We start from the raw sequence: 17,519 nt of genomic DNA on the forward strand, positions 1-17,519 counted from the left end.
CGATATACTACCAGCAAAGGCTTTCCGTGATTCAAAACAAAAATTGTTTATGGGACTCATTTATGTCTTTCCCAGAATAACAAGGTCCTCAGTACGAGTGTCTGGAGTTCTTTTGACTTGTTTTCATTTTATTTTTTTCCATGAAAACGATACTACTTCCAGTAGTATTCACTCCAGATAGGAAACCTCAGTGATGCGGAAAATAAAGATTTATGTTGTATTACCCATAACCCAGAAAAGCTGGAGGGATTTACAATATTCTTCTTTGTCTGACTCAAAGGGCATGAGTTAGAGGGTAGAATGGAGAACGGAAATAATACTGGATTGTAAGCTTTCTGTAGGTAGTTTCAAGCTTTCTGAAAAAGGGACCTTGTATCTGTAATTCATGCATTGATACTTATCACTGAGTTTGTTGTTAGAAAAATGACATTGACTTCTATGAGATTATTTTCTCAGATCCATCACAACAAGAGTCTGTGCCTGAGGTTGTTAAGGTGGAGAACCAAATGACTTCAGTTGACTTTTCAACTATCATTAAGATAAAAAAAGAACATTAATGTTCACATTGGGTGCACAGAAAGCACATCCATTTGCAACCATGCTTTTTGATTCCAATTTTTCAGGCTTAATACCTTATTTTGGGCAAAATACTCATGTTTCAGTAGCTTTATGTTTGTTTCTGACATAGTAATGGATACCTCTGATTAATTCTTAGTATTTACACATATTACTATTACTACAAGCTGATTAGGAAGGGTAGGGAAATCTAGGGTTATGACATACCTATTCCCTTCTCATGTTTCTTCTGAACATGATGGCTTCAGAATCCCATTCTAGATTCCCATCAAAAGTTCTTTATGTATCAAATAGAAAATCACCTTATAAATAACTTATTTGATTGAGCAAGCAATATAAGCATCTCTAACATTTATGAATTATGGCCTTTGTTGTGTTCTTGAAGGCGAAAAAACCATAGATTCTGCATATGTTAAAGCATTAGGTGAAAATTAAGCTGATGTTTTTCTTTCTCTGCCCTAGAACTTCTCCGCCCTGGACTTCAGGAGAGCAGACATTAGTCTCTTCAGGGATCTGCTCCATAGAGTACCATGGAATAAAGCCCTGGAGGGAAGAGGGGCCCAAGAAAGCTGGTCAATATGCAAGGATCACCTCTTGCAAGCTCAGCGGCGATGCATTCCAAAGAGGAAGTCAGGCAAAAGTGCCAGGAGGCCTGCATGGATGAACAAGGAGCTCTTGGACAAACTCAAACACAAAAAGGAAGCCTAAAGAGGGTAGAAGCAAGGACAGGTAGCCTGGGAGGAATACAGAGAAATAGTCTGAACAGCCAGGGATCAGGTTAGGAAAGCTAAAGCCATGACAGAAATAAATCTGGCCAGGGACATCAAGGGCAACAAGAAAAGATTCTATGGGTACGTCAGTGGTAAAAGGAAGACTAGGTAGAATGTGGGCCCTCTCTGGAAGGAAACAGGAGATCTGGTTACCTGGGATATGGAGAAGGCTGAGGTACTCAATGAAGTTTTGGCCTCAGTTTTCACTGGCAAGTGTTCCAGCCACACTGTCCAAGTTGTAGAAGGTAAAGGCAGGGACCGGCAGAATAAAGAACAGCCCACTGTAGCAGAAGATCAGGTTTGAGATCATCTAAGGAAACTGAAGGTGCGTAAATCCATGGGACCTGATGAGATGCATCCACAGGTCCTAAGGGAACTGGTGGATGAAGTTGCTAAGCCACTGTCCATCATATCTGAGAAGCTGTGGCAGTCCAGTGAAGTTCCCACTGACTGGAAAATGTCAAAAATAACACCCATTTTAAAAAGGAAAAAAAGGAAGAGCTGGGGAACTACAGGCCAGTCAGTCTCACTTCTGTGCCCGGTAAGATCATGGAGCAGATCCTCCTGGAAACTGTGCTAAGGCACATGGAAAATAAGGAGGTCATTGGTGACAGCCAACATGGCTTCACTAAGGGCAAATCCTGCCTGACAAATTTGGTGGCCTTCTACGACGGGGCTACTGCATTGGGGGATAAGGAAAGAGCAAGTGACAACATCTACCTGGACTTGAGCAAAGCATTTGGCATTGTCCTGCATGACATCCTTTGTCTCTAAATTGGAGAGACATGGATTCAATGGATGGACCACTCTGTGGATAAGGAATTGGCTGGATGGTCACGCTCAAAGAGTTGTGGTCAATGGCTCGATGTCCAAGTGGAGACCAGTGATGAGTGGTGTTCCTCAGGGGTCAGTATGGGGACCAGCGCTGTTCAATACCTTTGTCGGCAACATGGACACGGGCACTGAGTGCACCCTCAGCAAGTCTGCCAACGACACCAAGCTGTATGGTGTCGTTGACACACTGGAGGGAAGGGATGCCATCCAGAGGGACCAGGGCAGGCTTCAGAGGTGGGCCCATGTGAACCTCATGAAGTTCAACAAGGTCAAGTGCAAGGTCCTGCACTTGGGTCAGGGCAATCCCAAGCTCAAATACGGGCTGGGCAGATAATGAACTGAGAGCGGTCCCAAGGAGAAGGGCTTGGGGGTGCTGGCTGACAAGAAGCTCAGCACAACCCAGCAATCACAGCCCAGAAAGCCAACCATATCCTGGGCTGCATCAAAGGCAGCATGGCCAGCAGGTCAAGGGAGGTGATTCTGCCCGTCTACTCCGCTCTGCTGAGACCCCACCTGCAGTCCTGCATCCAGCTCTGGAGCGAAAAACATGGAGCTGTTGGAGCAGGTCCAGAGGAGGGCCACAAAAATGATCAGAAGGATGGAACACCTCCCCTGTGAGGAGAGGCTGAGAGATTTGGGGCTGTTCAGCCTGGAGAAGAGCAGGCTCCTGGGAGACCTTAAAGCAGCCTTCCAGTACCTGAAGGGGGCGTGATCTAGTGAGCAACCTGGTCTAGTGGAAGGTGTTCCTGCCCATGACGGAGGGCTGGAACTAGATGATCTTTAAGGTACCTTCTAACACAAAGCATTCTGTGATTCTAGGACCATTCCATAACTGCAGAATCACTACTAGTGACTTATTTACCAAACCCTAAAAGATGCAGGGCCAAGTGTCTGTTTTGTGGAATGACAGAAGTGCTCCATTTTTTTCTGATATATAAAATAAAAAAATCTCTTCATGCTTTTACATGCACTTTAGTAATTAAAAAAAAAAACCAAAACTGTTGTTGTCACTGACATTCTACTCATAGAAAAAAAAAATCCACCCTTTAGGCAAGCCTTTGATATCAGGGCCAAATCTGTATATTATATGTACTGCAAAAACAACTGGCTTGTCCTCCCATGACAGCTATGTCCCTCCATTGATTTTTCCTTTGGAAGACAAGTGGCAAATTTCTTCCAATTTGCCTCCCAGAACAATCCAATAATTTAAGAATCTAAGTCTTCATGTAAGAAATATTTGTTGTTTTTCAGTGAAGAGAAGATGGAATCATCTATGCATAGCCATGACACTGAAATACGTATGACTGCAAGTAGCTGAGGGGTGGTGATCATGGCCACAAAACCGGGAAAAATTATACCTGGAGTTATCCCTGTCCCAGGATAGACTAGGTTGCTACTGGAAGAAGAGTTGCAAACCACTTGGAAAGAGTTTTGTTGATGTCTTGTTTCTCCTGAATGTGTGTAATAAAGTGTTCTGTGCCCTTGATCCCAAGGGGGATTCCAGGCCAGTGGGTTTCAGAAATAAGACAGAGAAAAGAAATATTTAAAGTCTTTCTATTACAATCCAATTTTCTTATTAAAAAAGAAAATCGTATTCAGTAGTTTATTTCTTTAATACTGCTGGTCCATGTCTCTGCTCTAAAGTAAAGTAAATAATTAATCATAGTGAAATTTGTCAGAGTTATCAGTCACACAGGTGAGACGCTATATTAGCTGGGAGAGGCAGTTCACAATGCTCTGAATTACCGTTTTAGACCCTGTGCAGGATGATGCTGATACTGCTACATAACATATTTTTATTATTGAGATTTCTTATGCAAACGTAAAAGCTAGAAACATTAAAAAATTATAAAAATTAAAACTAAGGTTCTGTAGAATTAGACAGTAACCTCAAAAAAACGTAGAGGTTGCTGAATGCACACATCATAGGTCAGAGTCCAGCATTTTCTTGATTGAAGCTGGGTCAGATTGGTAGCTACTCCAAAATACAAAGATAACGTTGTGAGGACACATTTTTTGATGGTGAAGCCATAACCTTGTAGTATCTTTCTGCGTATATTTTCTTCCTTCTTTTCTTCCCTCAGTTTTTCCTAAATAAACTCCACTAGGTGCTTATGCACAGAAATAGCAGGGAAAATATTTCCTAGATTATAGTATCTAATGATATTTTTCTTTTCCTATTTCTCTTCTAAACGAGAAATTGCTTCTCAGATCACATGAGGCTGCACTGGTGGCAGCCACATCACTGAGATGGGATTTCCTACCCCGAATTCTTCTCTGTGACTTAATCACACCAATGCAGATTTTTGTTTTTTGAGCAACAGTAAAACTTACAGTATTCAGATAGCTGAATACCATTCCTAGGTACTTCTAGAAACTTTTAAGGCTAGAAGGGGCTGGAGAATAAGGGAGTTCTAAATAAAAATAGCACTTGTTCTGTCAGATGTCCTAAAAGTTTGTTATTAATCTTAGTAGCCTCTACTTGCTGCTTACTGTGAAAAGAATAATCAACTATCAGTGCAGCGGTATTACTAAGTCACAGACAAAAATCATCAGGTAAATATGTTTCCTGTCTTTGTTGCTAGAATTGCTTTTCACTATTACATATAAACAGTAAGAGGTATATAAAGAGTGATCACTTACTACTTGAAGTAAAGAAAGATACCCAAATCCTACATTATCAAAGTTTACTTTCACGTTTTTCCATCGGGCACTTTGATTGTTTTTTATGAGTTCCTCGCACTGACTAAAATTGTTGATTTGGTCGACTTCAAACCTTTCATCAGTTGTGGTGTTAACACAGTAGTAGAACTTCCCAGCAAACAGATTTACTCCCATGATGCTGAAAATTAGCCAGAATATAAGACAAACGAGAAGCACGTTCATGATGGATGGAATTGCTCCTAAAAGGGCATTCACAACCACCTAGTACACAAATACAGGGGGAAAAAAGAAAAGAGTGTAAGAATATTTACAGCAGTAAAGGTTTGTATATTGTTTTACCAACACTTAATAAATGCTTGTTCGGAAACTAATACTATAAATGTTACAGCAGTACATTAATAACTGTAGCATTGCACTGTTCTTTTAAATACTTAACATTAGAACATGTAATGAAAGGAAAATAAGAGAGAAAATTAAAATAAATGAAAGAAAAACAAAAGAGAAGACCTGGTGGTAGTAAGATGAAGCCTGACACTGATGTGTTCTATATAAAAAAGACAAATACGTTAAATATAAATACATACATAATAAAATTCAAAAAATGCATCAAATTATAGCTTAAAAATGTTTAAAGAAAAATGGCAATTGGTAGATTTGATCAACATAGCTTTGAAATTTAAGCTGAAAACACAAATGCCATGAATCTAGAAACTAAGCTCTACATTAAAAGGATTATGCAGGAATTAAATACATATCTTTATCGCCTTATTTTTCCATGCAAGATTATAACAAAGATTAATTTCTTTGTATAGAAAAGCAAGACAGTTTTGCAATATGTGTCTACTTGAATCAACATAATTTATTTCAAGCTCCAGTCTTATTGTTTCATGTATTGAGTTTAAGTCAGTAATACCCTTCATTTATCTAAAGAAGGATGTACATTAAGGACATATTTAGGGGTTTTGATTTTGCATTTTAAATTACTTTTGGCCAGTTGCCTTCTGAGCCTTTTACAGGCAAGATATCAGTAATTACTTATGTAGATAAAAAGTGTATTTTTCTGATATAAACAGCAATTAACCATGTGTCTGTCAGAGCTATCAAAACTTTTGTGATATTTGTATGGCTAATAGCTAAGCAATCATTTCTCCTTAAGCATCCAATACAAGATCTCATTTACAAGTTAGATTTTATTTTAAATTTTAGGGGTTTTTCTCTTTAAAACTTTAAGGACCTTGTAGGAAGGTACAAGAAAATACATAGTAGGGCTCTGATTCTCAGTAATGCAACTCCTGCAGTAAGACAGGAAAAGATTGGCATGGATACTTGGGGTGTATTACAGTGTCTTAGTCCAACTTTGTTCCTTGCTTTCTGCAACATAGAGGTATCTTCCCCACTACCAACATAATTCTGAGCAAGCTCAGAGCTGCTCCATCTTACTACCTGTATTTCACACCTCTTGAAGGCCTTTGGAAGCGGAGTATTGTGGTTGTGTTACTCGTCACTCAGCACCCTCCTCCTCCCAAATGTTATGGCCAGGAATTAGGACCTGTTTAGAGATCTTAGGTAGAAACATTATTTTCAGGGCATATTTTCTTCTCATTTTAAGGGCCTCCTCCATTGCCAGACAGTAGAAATGGGACCTTTCTGTAACCGAGAATTATCCCTATCTTTTATAAAACCATGATTTTTTGAAAAAAATTTAGCTTTTCTTGGCAGCTTGTGGTTTTGGTGATAACTTTAAAGGAAGCATGTTTGCTTCTTGTGATTTCCATTATGGAAAACGTGAAGTATCTACGTGTTGTATGCATAAGGTAAGCATTTAAAAAAATGTTTAAAAAGGCTAACAAGGTCCCAGTAATATTCTGAACATAAGAAACTATTTTCAATGGAGTGAGGGAAATGTTTTTTTACTGTTCTATGGGGAGGAGAAATCTGTTGCTACTTAGCTTGATGAAACTGAGAACAACATAAAAATTAGAAATGCCATGATTCTGGATTTTATTCCAAGTCTAAACTGATCTATGATGCTGTATTATGCTACTGCTGCTTTGAAATTCTAGGCCATCTAGCGCTTGTCTTATCTTTTTCTTTTATTTTTTTTTTCTTCACCTGTAAAAATATTCTGGATATGTTATACTGATTGAATTCCTCTGTTTAATCTTAGTGAAAAACCTGAAAACAAAGATGTCAAGAAAGAAAGATGGGGATTTAGTCCTGCAACTTAAATACATTAAGGTTATCTGTGCTTACATGAAGAATGGTATTATATGACTGAATGCCTGTAGCAGTTACCTTTTTAACAACCCTGAGATCCGTTGGACCACAGCACAGATCCACAACAGGCAGTGGAATACCAACAGCTACAGTAATTTTTACAACAATTATGAATTGACAGTAGTTGTAGAAAGATTTCTACAAAATGCCATCAGTGTTTCTCTCATCTTTAGATGAACAGGTAATGCAGTCTCACTAATGAGACTGCCAAAAGATCAGCCACATCTTGAATAAGAAGTGAAGACCTTCCAGCAACTGTTCCAACAACAGTTCCAACAACTTATTTCATATAGGTCACTGAAACCCCATCAAATTGTAACAGTTTTTGGTCACTACTGACCTGGCCTGGATGCGAACTGGTGACCTAGAGATGAAAGGCTCTGTATCCTATTACCAACCCCTTGAGCTATCCAGTCCCCCTGGAAGGTTTTTTAAGAAAAGAAGAAAAGAAAATTAAAACTTTTAGAATTGTTTTCTGTTTCTGGTTTTTTTTTGTTTGATTTTTTATTTTTTTTTCCCCACCTGTGTTGAGACTTTGCCCTATCATATTTATAGTGTAAAACTGCATTTTTTACATGCTGGTCAGATGCTTGGCTGACTGTAAAGTCCACCTTAGGAAGAAGCCTTTAATTTCTTCAACACATATAGTTGGAGGCAATTGCTTTATCAGTGTTTTTTCCATTTACTGTTTTGGCATTTTCTTTGGGAATAGCTGAGCTGTATCAGGATAACCAGGACATTAGCTTACGTAATATATATCCAAGATAGCACCCATACATACACACAACACCTATGCACATAACTTACAGCAAATGGACAGAAAAAAATGAGAACCAATTGAAAAGTGAACTGAATGCAGAAAATATATCGATTAGCATTTCTTAATGAGTTAAAAATTTAGCAAATAAAAAATGTCAATCTTGTCTTGTTGAAAAGAGTCTGTAGTGGGTTAAAAAATGTTGGCAACTACAACTCTTATTTTTGCTCATTCTTCAAATCTAGATCAGATGTGTATGATTCTAAATATATTTTAATTTTAAAAGGTGCAGTCCTTTTGAGTCTATTTTCTGTTATTTGTTGATACAGAAGATAATACCAATAAATTGGAAAAAGATGCTTTGCGGAGTTGTTTGGTTTTTTGTTTGTTTAAATTACCTACACATTTCCTCAAGGCTGGGATGTTGTTGGTCAGGCTGACTCCAGTGAGCGAGCTGTAGAAGCCCAGGCTTCTTCTGCTTGGTCACCTTCCTGTAGCTTCAGGTAGGTGGAATAGCAATAAGTGCAAGTGAGAAGCAACACCTGACACCTACAAAGGCAAATGGGCTCTAGACTATTTTACATCTCAGTTGATATTCATCCAGGAAACAAAAAATGTTGTGGGAAACCATGTCTCCTCTAGAAGAAAGCAGTATTTCATATATACACACAATATTTTCATGTTTAAATTTTCGTAACATTTATCTTCCAATATTAAATATATAGGAAATATATGTATATTCCAGGAATTCCTACATTGGACCTGACTAATGGATATATAAGGGCCTCCTGAAATTTTTAAATAAACCAGAAACAATCTTCAGTAGTACTTATGCATTTTTCCTGTAACTTTTGCAGCTTCTGTTAAGAAGTTCCAAACTCTGTCCTTAGTGCAAATGAGGAGGAAGTTACCATCTTCGGGATGGAAAGGAAGATTGTAGAATTATGTCCCCAACATTCTGCCTACTTAAAATGACACAGTACTTTATTTACCTCCACTTTGGAAGTTGTCAACTTCATCATTTTAGGCTTAAACAGGAAAAGTTTCCCAAAGAACTGATGTGCCAGATCTCATATCAGAGTCCTTTGAAGGAGTCCAGCAAAGGTTATAGAGGTTATTTAACTGCTACCTCATATTTTTTTCTGCATATATATTCTCATGTAAGATTCACATAGACAAGCACAGAAAGACAAATAATTTCTACTTCACCAGGACCTTTATGGATGAAATAAAATCTTGTCTTCTATGCATGCTGTATGGCCCTAACAAGCATAAGACTTGTTCCTCCTGTACTCAATTCCCTAGATAGCTGGGAAAGCCTGAGAAAGCCTTCAGGAACTCCAAGGAAGAGGAACAAATTGTGGGCATGAATACATATGTCAAAAAAAATTGAGTAGTTTTGTTCTCTTTAAGCGACTATCTGTGTAGTCACACAGTCATACACTTCAGATGGTGCTTGTTTCAAAAAGCCATTCATCTCTCTCTTAGCGGTACAAAGATTGAAGAGCCAGTTGTTCAAAAACAGCAGCAGGCAGAGAGAGTTTGACAACAACATGTTTAGCATCAGCCACATTAGAGCAAATCAGGAAAATTCATTCCTGACTCAAATGAAACACTGACACTGCCTTTGGTGAGATATGAGAGTAAGCTATGAGTATTGCCTTGACTTGAACAAGTCTGAGGTAAGAACATCTTCCATAAAATCATGAATCTCCCCTGCTCAACTGGCCAAAGTCTAGATGTACACAAAGCTGTCAGAGCATTTGCATTGAAAATTGAAGAAGTGAGCAAGTAGCCATTGGTTTAGATTCTTGGTCCACCACAGAGGTAAGATTGCTGGAATGAGCAGGTAGATGTGCTGTGAGTGGACAGCAATGGAGGCTCAGGTGATACACATGATCTGAGTTTAGCACGTTCTCATAATGAAGGACTTTGAGGACATCAGACAAGGAAGGTTAGAAGATGCTGAAACCACATTGACTTGACCAGGTGGTGGGTAGCAGGTAACAGCCAGGTATATTCTCTCTTAAACTGTGGAGGAGTTGAGGAAAGGGAGAAAAAGACATAAGGAATACAGTAACTTTCCTAGTCAGGGGATCAAAAGAGTATCTGAGGGAGACCATGAAGAAAGCCCATACCTGAATCAAAAAAGATAAGCACTATCTGATAGTCCAAGGCAATGAATGGTTCGAACAAAACTCTGTCTTGAGAATTATCATCCCTTGCTCTTTGCATTCATAAATCAACAGCTATAAGAGAACCAATGATTCAGCTGATTTATTTGTATTATGGCAGCAGAAGCATACCACTGGACATCCACAGCCCAAGCACCAGCATAGTGAGATCAGCTGTCCAGCAGCTTGAATTCAATGTATGGCTCTCCTTTGTGTACTTTTGACTGATAGCTTTGTCACTGTCACTGGATCCTCTATCATATGTATGCTATACATATTCTAGTTTACCCATCAGGAAGCATGGGCACATGTTTTACATGGGCACAAGTCAGAAGTATATAATAGGAACTTCTCTATATGCAAATAATGGTGTTTTCCAAAGACTGGTGCTTGCAAAAACAGATGCTTATAAAATGACATGCAATCAAAAGATTTGTTATGCAAACCGAATTTAAGAGAGATATGCACCCATTCTGCTCTTTTGTGTCTGTGTGATAAGAAGGAAGACCCCTACATCAAAGAAGTAAAAAGAAAAGAAACCAAACCCACTAAACCCCTGGATTTTGATAATTGCATGGCAAAACAAAATCCAAAGTATGAATTGCCCTATTGACAAACCCTTTTGAAAGGTAATTAGAAATTCAAAGATAGTACAGAGCAAAATGTTCCCAAGAATTCTTTCAAGTACCTCCCCCCAAAATACTTGAACAGCTTCTCACTCCCCTGGGATGAAATTCATCTCGTAATTGTATCTATGAAGGATGGGAAAATTCTTGCAGATTGTCTCTTAGTAAGCTTTTCACACTTTGGCAATCATAGGTGGCTACAAGTTTGTGAGATGGCAGTTTCTGGCATTTCACTACTAAAATTGTATGCATAAAGATAATCTGGAACCTTGTAGATATGCAGTGTGATGTAAAACACGGCACTAGAGTTCTAGAAAAGAAGTACCTGAAGAAACGTGCAATTCCTTCATTTTTCTCATTTGGTTTGTCAGGTAAAAAGAGGAAATGCGTGGACCTGCAGGGTAATCAGTGGTGATAAAGTCTTAATCAACAAATAAAATAAACAGAAAAAAAATCTCATCAAATACAATTTTCACCAATTATGAGATCATCCACCAGTGCAATGATGAAATTTGCTACTATCCACGTTTGTGCAAAGATGAACAAGGGTGAAGGTGAGCGTAAACATTTAAATAATTCAGATTAAAATTGTGAAATCCTTAAAATAATTCAGTTGGAAGATGCCCAGTTGATGATAGCTATTTGAGTTCATTTTCATTGTGAGAGCATCTTGTGACAGACAGCACTGAGATCATGAGCAGCAATGTGATATCCCTAAGTGTAAACAGACTTTAACAAAATAGGCCCAATTCTTTCTCATAGGCAGAGGTTTTTAACTGGGTGGGAGATGGGTTTGAACTTGTGAAACAGTGAATTACGGCTTTTAAAATCAAGTCAACATTTCTGCTGATATTTTACTCCAAATACAATGATTTATACTTAGGTATTCATATGCATACAATAAAACATTTTTTTTCTTTTTTAAATCTAACATCTGCCATCTAAAAACCAAACCTTGTGTAGTCCCTTCTTGTCCTGAACAATTTAGAAGAAGTTATACAGTTGAAGGGACTGGCACCTGAATGGCTGAATTTCTACTGTTTCAAAATTCCCCAAAGCCTGAAAATTCAAAGTACAATTTTCTTACTCAGTAAACATGACACTTGGGAGCAACTTATTTTCCTAAAATAAAAAAATAAAAAAAAAAAAATCACTGAGAAATAATTTATCAATAGTCACTAATTTTTTCCAGGTATAGTGTACATGTAATGTAAACATCTTGTACCAGTAGTGTAGTACACACTCTGTGCAGTTACAGTCTCTGCTGGAAAGCAGGGGCCATGTTTCTGCAATGTTACATGAAAGCAGCGCTTTCACTCCTGTTGTCCCTTCCCACATGCGACCGTCGAGTGTTTGTAAGGTGGCAGGGGGCTCAGCATGAGAAAAGTGGTTGGGGCAGTCCCTTCTTTCTGACCAAATAATAATAAAAATGCTGTAATGATGGCTTCCTGTTCTCCCTGCTGCTACAAAACTGACGATGAAAACAGCTTTTCTGTGATGTTAGAGGAGACACTACTACAAGTCGTAACATAGCAGAAAGTCAGTGGGATCGGAGGAAATGGATATAGGGTTTAAACTAGGAGAAGCTATGTCAGTTGGAAATGTTCTTCTCACAAAGGCAATGGAGGTACTTGACCTGTGGGGCAGCAGACAGAATATAAACGTCACCCAGTGCAGAGGATTAAGACTGATCCGCAGTGGAGGCTCAGTGTGAGGTTTGGAAGTGCCCATGAGGGAAGATAACTGATGATGTGGTACAGGAAAAAATATTCCCACACAACACACCCTTTCTCGTCGGAGTGTATCCATGGAGTTTGATGGAAGAGGGATGTCATGTATGGATATACAAGAATAAGAAGTTCTTGATGTTGAAGGGATAAAGTGTATGTACATTCCCACAGCACGAAGTCTTCCTCAAAGACAGTGAAGAAAATTTATCACGTTTTCCCAATGTTTATATCAGGTGGTAAAATATATCTGACAGTGCAACCTAGCAGATGAGGACAGAGTGGGAGAGGGAGAAAGGGAGAGGAGGAAGAGAGAGAGAGAGAGGGCAATTGCGATAGTTCTTTTACTTGCCAATACATGCTTTAACAAGACACCTCAAAACTACATATTTTCTCACTGAGTAGCTTGGAATGGGTACATTGGGAAGAAGCATGCTGCATATGCTTGATGATCAGCTGTGAACTGGCTTTAGAGGCAACAGAGGATGAGAATTAAATATTTCTGTGGGAGAAAGTGCAACCTACTTGACATGATCCAAATAATGATTCTAGGGAGGAACTATGGTGAATCTAAAAATGTGGATTCATCCAAGTTATTCAAACCTTCTCATTTTCAATTAATTACTCCTCTTTATTTTAGCTTAATGGACTCCTTGTGATAAATTCTCATAACTTTGTCCCACAAACAGAAATCAGGGTGATGCACCATGTTTGTATGAATGTGTGATCTATAATCCACTAATTATGTTCCGCTGTTTCAGTATTTACCTCATTTTAAAAATAAACCCAACCCAAATAAAAAAAACCCCACCTCCAAATCAAAATGAAATACCCTTGCCCCCACCAAAAAAAACCAAAATAAAAAAACCACAACCCTCCCCCAAAACCCTTATAATTCAAATAAAAATTTCCTATAACCCAACTTGTGTCCATTGCCTCTTCTTATCCCTGTGCATATGTGAGAAGAGTCTGGATTTGTCTTTTTTCTGTCCTCCAACCAAAATTGAAGTATCTTATGGATTTTGCCCTTAAGAAGTGTATAGTAAAAGAACTAGAATATTGCCACCTTCACTACACAGTTTGCCTTAATGCCGTGTATGTACATATAATTTATTCTTAACTGCATGACCTATGGTTATGTAAGCCCAGAATTAAATACAATTTAGAAAAATGTTTAGAAAAGTTAGAAGCAAAGGAAAAAAATAAAACTGAAGTCTTATTCCAGCAAACTAATGCTTATCCTTAATTTAGGATCACTACAAAGTAGCAAACAGAAAGTATGTAAAAGTAAATTATGAAAGTGAGACTAGAATATTATTTAAATTAGGAAAAAAAGCACAAAAGATTGTTTCATGAAAGAAATGAATGCATTTTGTCACAGTGTTTGAATTGGCATGAGAAACACCTTATGTGTAAAACAATTGAAAAAAATTTGAGTATTTATAACAAGATTCTCAATTTTTTAGTAAAGTGAAGACTGTATTAGGAATACAGGATGAAGATTAGTAGAAAATGACCATTTAAAGCAGGAATTGTAAAGAAGAATTTGGATTTAACTGAGAGTATGCAAAGAGAAGATAGGCAGATGGAAAGAATCAGAGAGACCTGACAAGGAGGTACAACTAAAACTTAATCTTAATAGTAATGGACAAATAAAGTTGAAGCAAGAGATAAAAGATCTCAGAGGAAAAGAAAATCATGTCCTTAACAACTGAAGTATTTTCTGTTTTTCCTTAGTTGTTATTCTACAAGTGCAACTGACTGAAAAATGTTTCTGATAGAGAATTTTATCTTCAAAGAAAGCAAAATACTTTCTCAGACACTTGATGCACAAATTACTTTTACAACACTTTGTGCTGGAAAAATTTCATCCTATTGGGTGGCGAGTTTGTATCTTGGAATGCTAGAACTCTCAGCACGGAGGTTTGACTAGATGATCTCAGGAGGTCCCTTCTAACCTCAATGATTCTGCAGTTCTGTCCTAGCTTTTATAAGAAAATTTAACTTGGTTAAAGTAGCAACAGAAGCATTTCTTATTCATGTAACAGTCTATTAAAAGCAAGCTACACTGTTGGATTTAACAAAATACTAGGTTTCCTGGAGTAGCTTTGTTTCTGTTTCTCACCAGACACCAAGTATCTGACAAAAGTCTTTTGAAGACAACATAGAAGACATAATTTAACATACTGTATGATGTAATGCAATAATTATCTGCCAAGCACTAAATCATATGGCTGCATTTCTTTGCGAACACCTGGCAAATATTGTAAATATACACAAGCATGAAAACAGAGTAATTATTTGATTTGGGAAGAATATATTAAAATTTAATCGTATGCAGTGAAAAAAAACCACCTTTTTGCTCTTCCTGTTGGAGAAACGAAATGTTATTGACCTTTATGTCTTCTTTAACATTTTAAATTAAAATTTAAACTGTATTATGTATGTCATTCATATTTCATTAAATTTTGATCTGAAAAGTAAGGATTTTCTTCAAGATACAAAAAACACAAATCATATCAGCTTGAATTACATAAGAAACTCCTTCAAAAGTTCTCTTCTAATTGTAGAACTACAGTCTAAGAAAAGTCTCAAAATACTAAGATATTTCCTGTGTGATTTATGAAAATCTATATAGCGAGTCTTCTTGCATCGACGTTTGTAAATTTCTAATTCTCTTTTGGGAGACATAACACATCAAATGGACTTTCCTTAAAAATCAAAGATATTGAATAAGATCACAGTCCTCAAAAAATCCTTCAAAGTGCATAATCTTTTGATTAACAAAATAAATTCCTCTATATTTAAGAGAAATTTACAGAAGATAGTGAACACACTTTCTTGAGAGTGAATACATGATTCTTAACTGTGAGATAAGGTACTAAATTTACAGTGAAAGCTGTTTATGTTGATACATCATTTACACTGAAGCTGTAAAAACCCCTGCAGTAATGATACCCTCCTACAGTTGGTGCTTGCAAGGGTTGTAGGCTAAGAACTGGATTTTTCTAAGGATCTGATTGTGAACACAAATTTTTTATATCACTGACATGTCTCATGCAGGACATTTCTAAACTCCAAGAAAGATACTACAAAAATATTGCTGTTATTGGCATTTTATAAAAATTAGAAAACCAAGTTTTCAACACAGGCCAAAGAAGACTGAATTCAGATTCCAAGAAGGGATTATATACGTTATATGATGCCTTGTGTTACCTATATAGACCTGGAGTGATTTACTTAATGTGACCTATAGGGGTTTAAAAATTGTGCAAAAATTTAAACTGCAATTATATAGATATCTATAGTTGTGATTATTCAGTTCGTAGTGTTTTGGCATGTGCTTAATGCATTACAAGTTATGTTCAAAACTTTCTATGGGATATTTCTGAATGTATGTGGCTATAAATCGAGTAACAGAGTAAAGCACAGATCTTTCCAAAACAATGCAAAAGCTGGATTCAAATGTTTAAAGAAAGCCATTTTTTCTCTCAGTTTAAAAAGCATCTAAAAATCAAAAAATAGCTGAGGTACCTCTCTCCTGCAAAAAGAATTCAGATAACTCTAAATAACGATACTGACTTTCTCAAAAGTTTTCATGTTATTTCTGTAATATCACAAATTTCAAAGTATTCTTTCCAAAGGGTTAAAGCAAGTAAGGGGGTGTCAGGTGAAGATATGTAATCTACTTTTGCTCCTACTGGGATTCTCAAATGAGATTGTCTCTCCTTCTAACTCTAAACACACAATGTAGTGATTAGTCACACTGTAATAATTAAGGGTGGAAAAGGAGGAAATACTATACCCATAATACAGATAAGTGGAGGAACCAGTGACCCACCCCATCCAAGGTGAAGAAAGGTTATCCTATATGAATCAGAAATATATAGCCTGTTATTAGTTGTGAATCAGTAATGACAGACACTTGATGTTATGTTTTATAACTCAATCATATGAAAAATGTTTCTTTCCTACTAATGAAGTTTGGAGTACTCTTGAAAATTCCTCATTGTCGTTTTCCTGGTGAGGGAATCTAAGGAATAGCCATTGAATTTTAGAGGATATTTAAGACACCAAATACTCTAATTTAGTTTTACAAGTTATGAAATTGGACTGGAAATTTGAAATACAGTAAATGCTTAAAGCCATCAGCCAGAAATATGCATAAGGCATGCAAAACTGAAAGTGCAAGTGGATTTCAGATTGTTTGCTGCCTTCTACTATTTCTCTAATAAATAAATCAAGCACGGCATGACATGCTTTATTTTGTGAAATTAGACACAAATGCATGCTTTATTGTCACTTAATTCTCTAACTCAGCAAAGCAATGTATACTCAGTATTCTACATTTACAAGTAGCATACCAATTCAGAACTAGCACAAAAGCATTACATTGCAAATACTAAAAAGCTAAACAAAAAGCAATGGGTATATTCAAATCTCAGTTTGCAGATACTTCTGCTCAGTATGTACAGTAATTGAGATGAGAATATAAACCCTAAGACAGAAATTTAAACTAAATTAAAGCAATTCTTTACTTTGCCTTCCAGCATCTGGGTGGAGTTGGTTTTGAGATTCACTATAAAAAGTATTAAATTTTCTCAGAAATCAGTATACTAGCAGATACTTTAAATGTCTTTAACATGGCAAAATTAATTTCTGTGCCCAAGACAAGCACAGGATATGGGAAACTTGTACCCTACTTTGATGCAAGTGATTCATGTATCTTATATTCACATTAGAAAGATAATTCATCCCATTTATGAAACAGCATAATTACAAAATTAAGTTCTAACTACAGAGTATAACTGTAGACTTCTAAGAATATAACTTCAAAAGAGAAGTATTTTTGATATTTAGGGATAGCAGAATAGTTACTATTATTTACTGACTATGTAAAATGCTGTATTCTTCCAATTCGCCAGAATAGTAAACTTATTTATGAAAGAGGTTGATTTAAAGTTGCAAAGTTAGTAGATTGTTTTACAAAATGATGTAGAGCTTTTTACGTACAGGGACTTTTGTGGAATCCATACAATCTCTTATACTTTTAAGGCAAAATTTGCACAGTTTTGAACATGGGAGTAAACATTAAAATTGCAAATACATGGTGA

At 36.9% G+C, this 17,519-nt stretch overlaps 1 protein-coding gene across 6 annotated transcripts in view; it reads right to left on the reverse strand.

The window, feature by feature from the left end:
- Positions 1 to 17,519, reverse strand: part of LOC104328996 (sodium channel protein type 1 subunit alpha) — a 110,932-nt gene that overhangs the window by 10,556 nt on the left and 82,857 nt on the right. For all 6 annotated transcript variants that reach the window (XM_075431093.1, XM_075431091.1, XM_075431095.1 and 3 more), the window contains one exon: positions 4,824 to 5,105. In XM_075431093.1, the coding sequence (XP_075287208.1) occupies positions 4,824 to 5,105 (282 nt within the window). The remainder of the gene's footprint in view (positions 1 to 4,823; positions 5,106 to 17,519) is intronic.

The sequence above is a fragment of the Opisthocomus hoazin genome, chromosome 9, assembly GCF_030867145.1.
Source record: "Opisthocomus hoazin isolate bOpiHoa1 chromosome 9, bOpiHoa1.hap1, whole genome shotgun sequence".
Lineage (NCBI taxonomy): Eukaryota > Metazoa > Chordata > Aves > Opisthocomiformes > Opisthocomidae > Opisthocomus > Opisthocomus hoazin.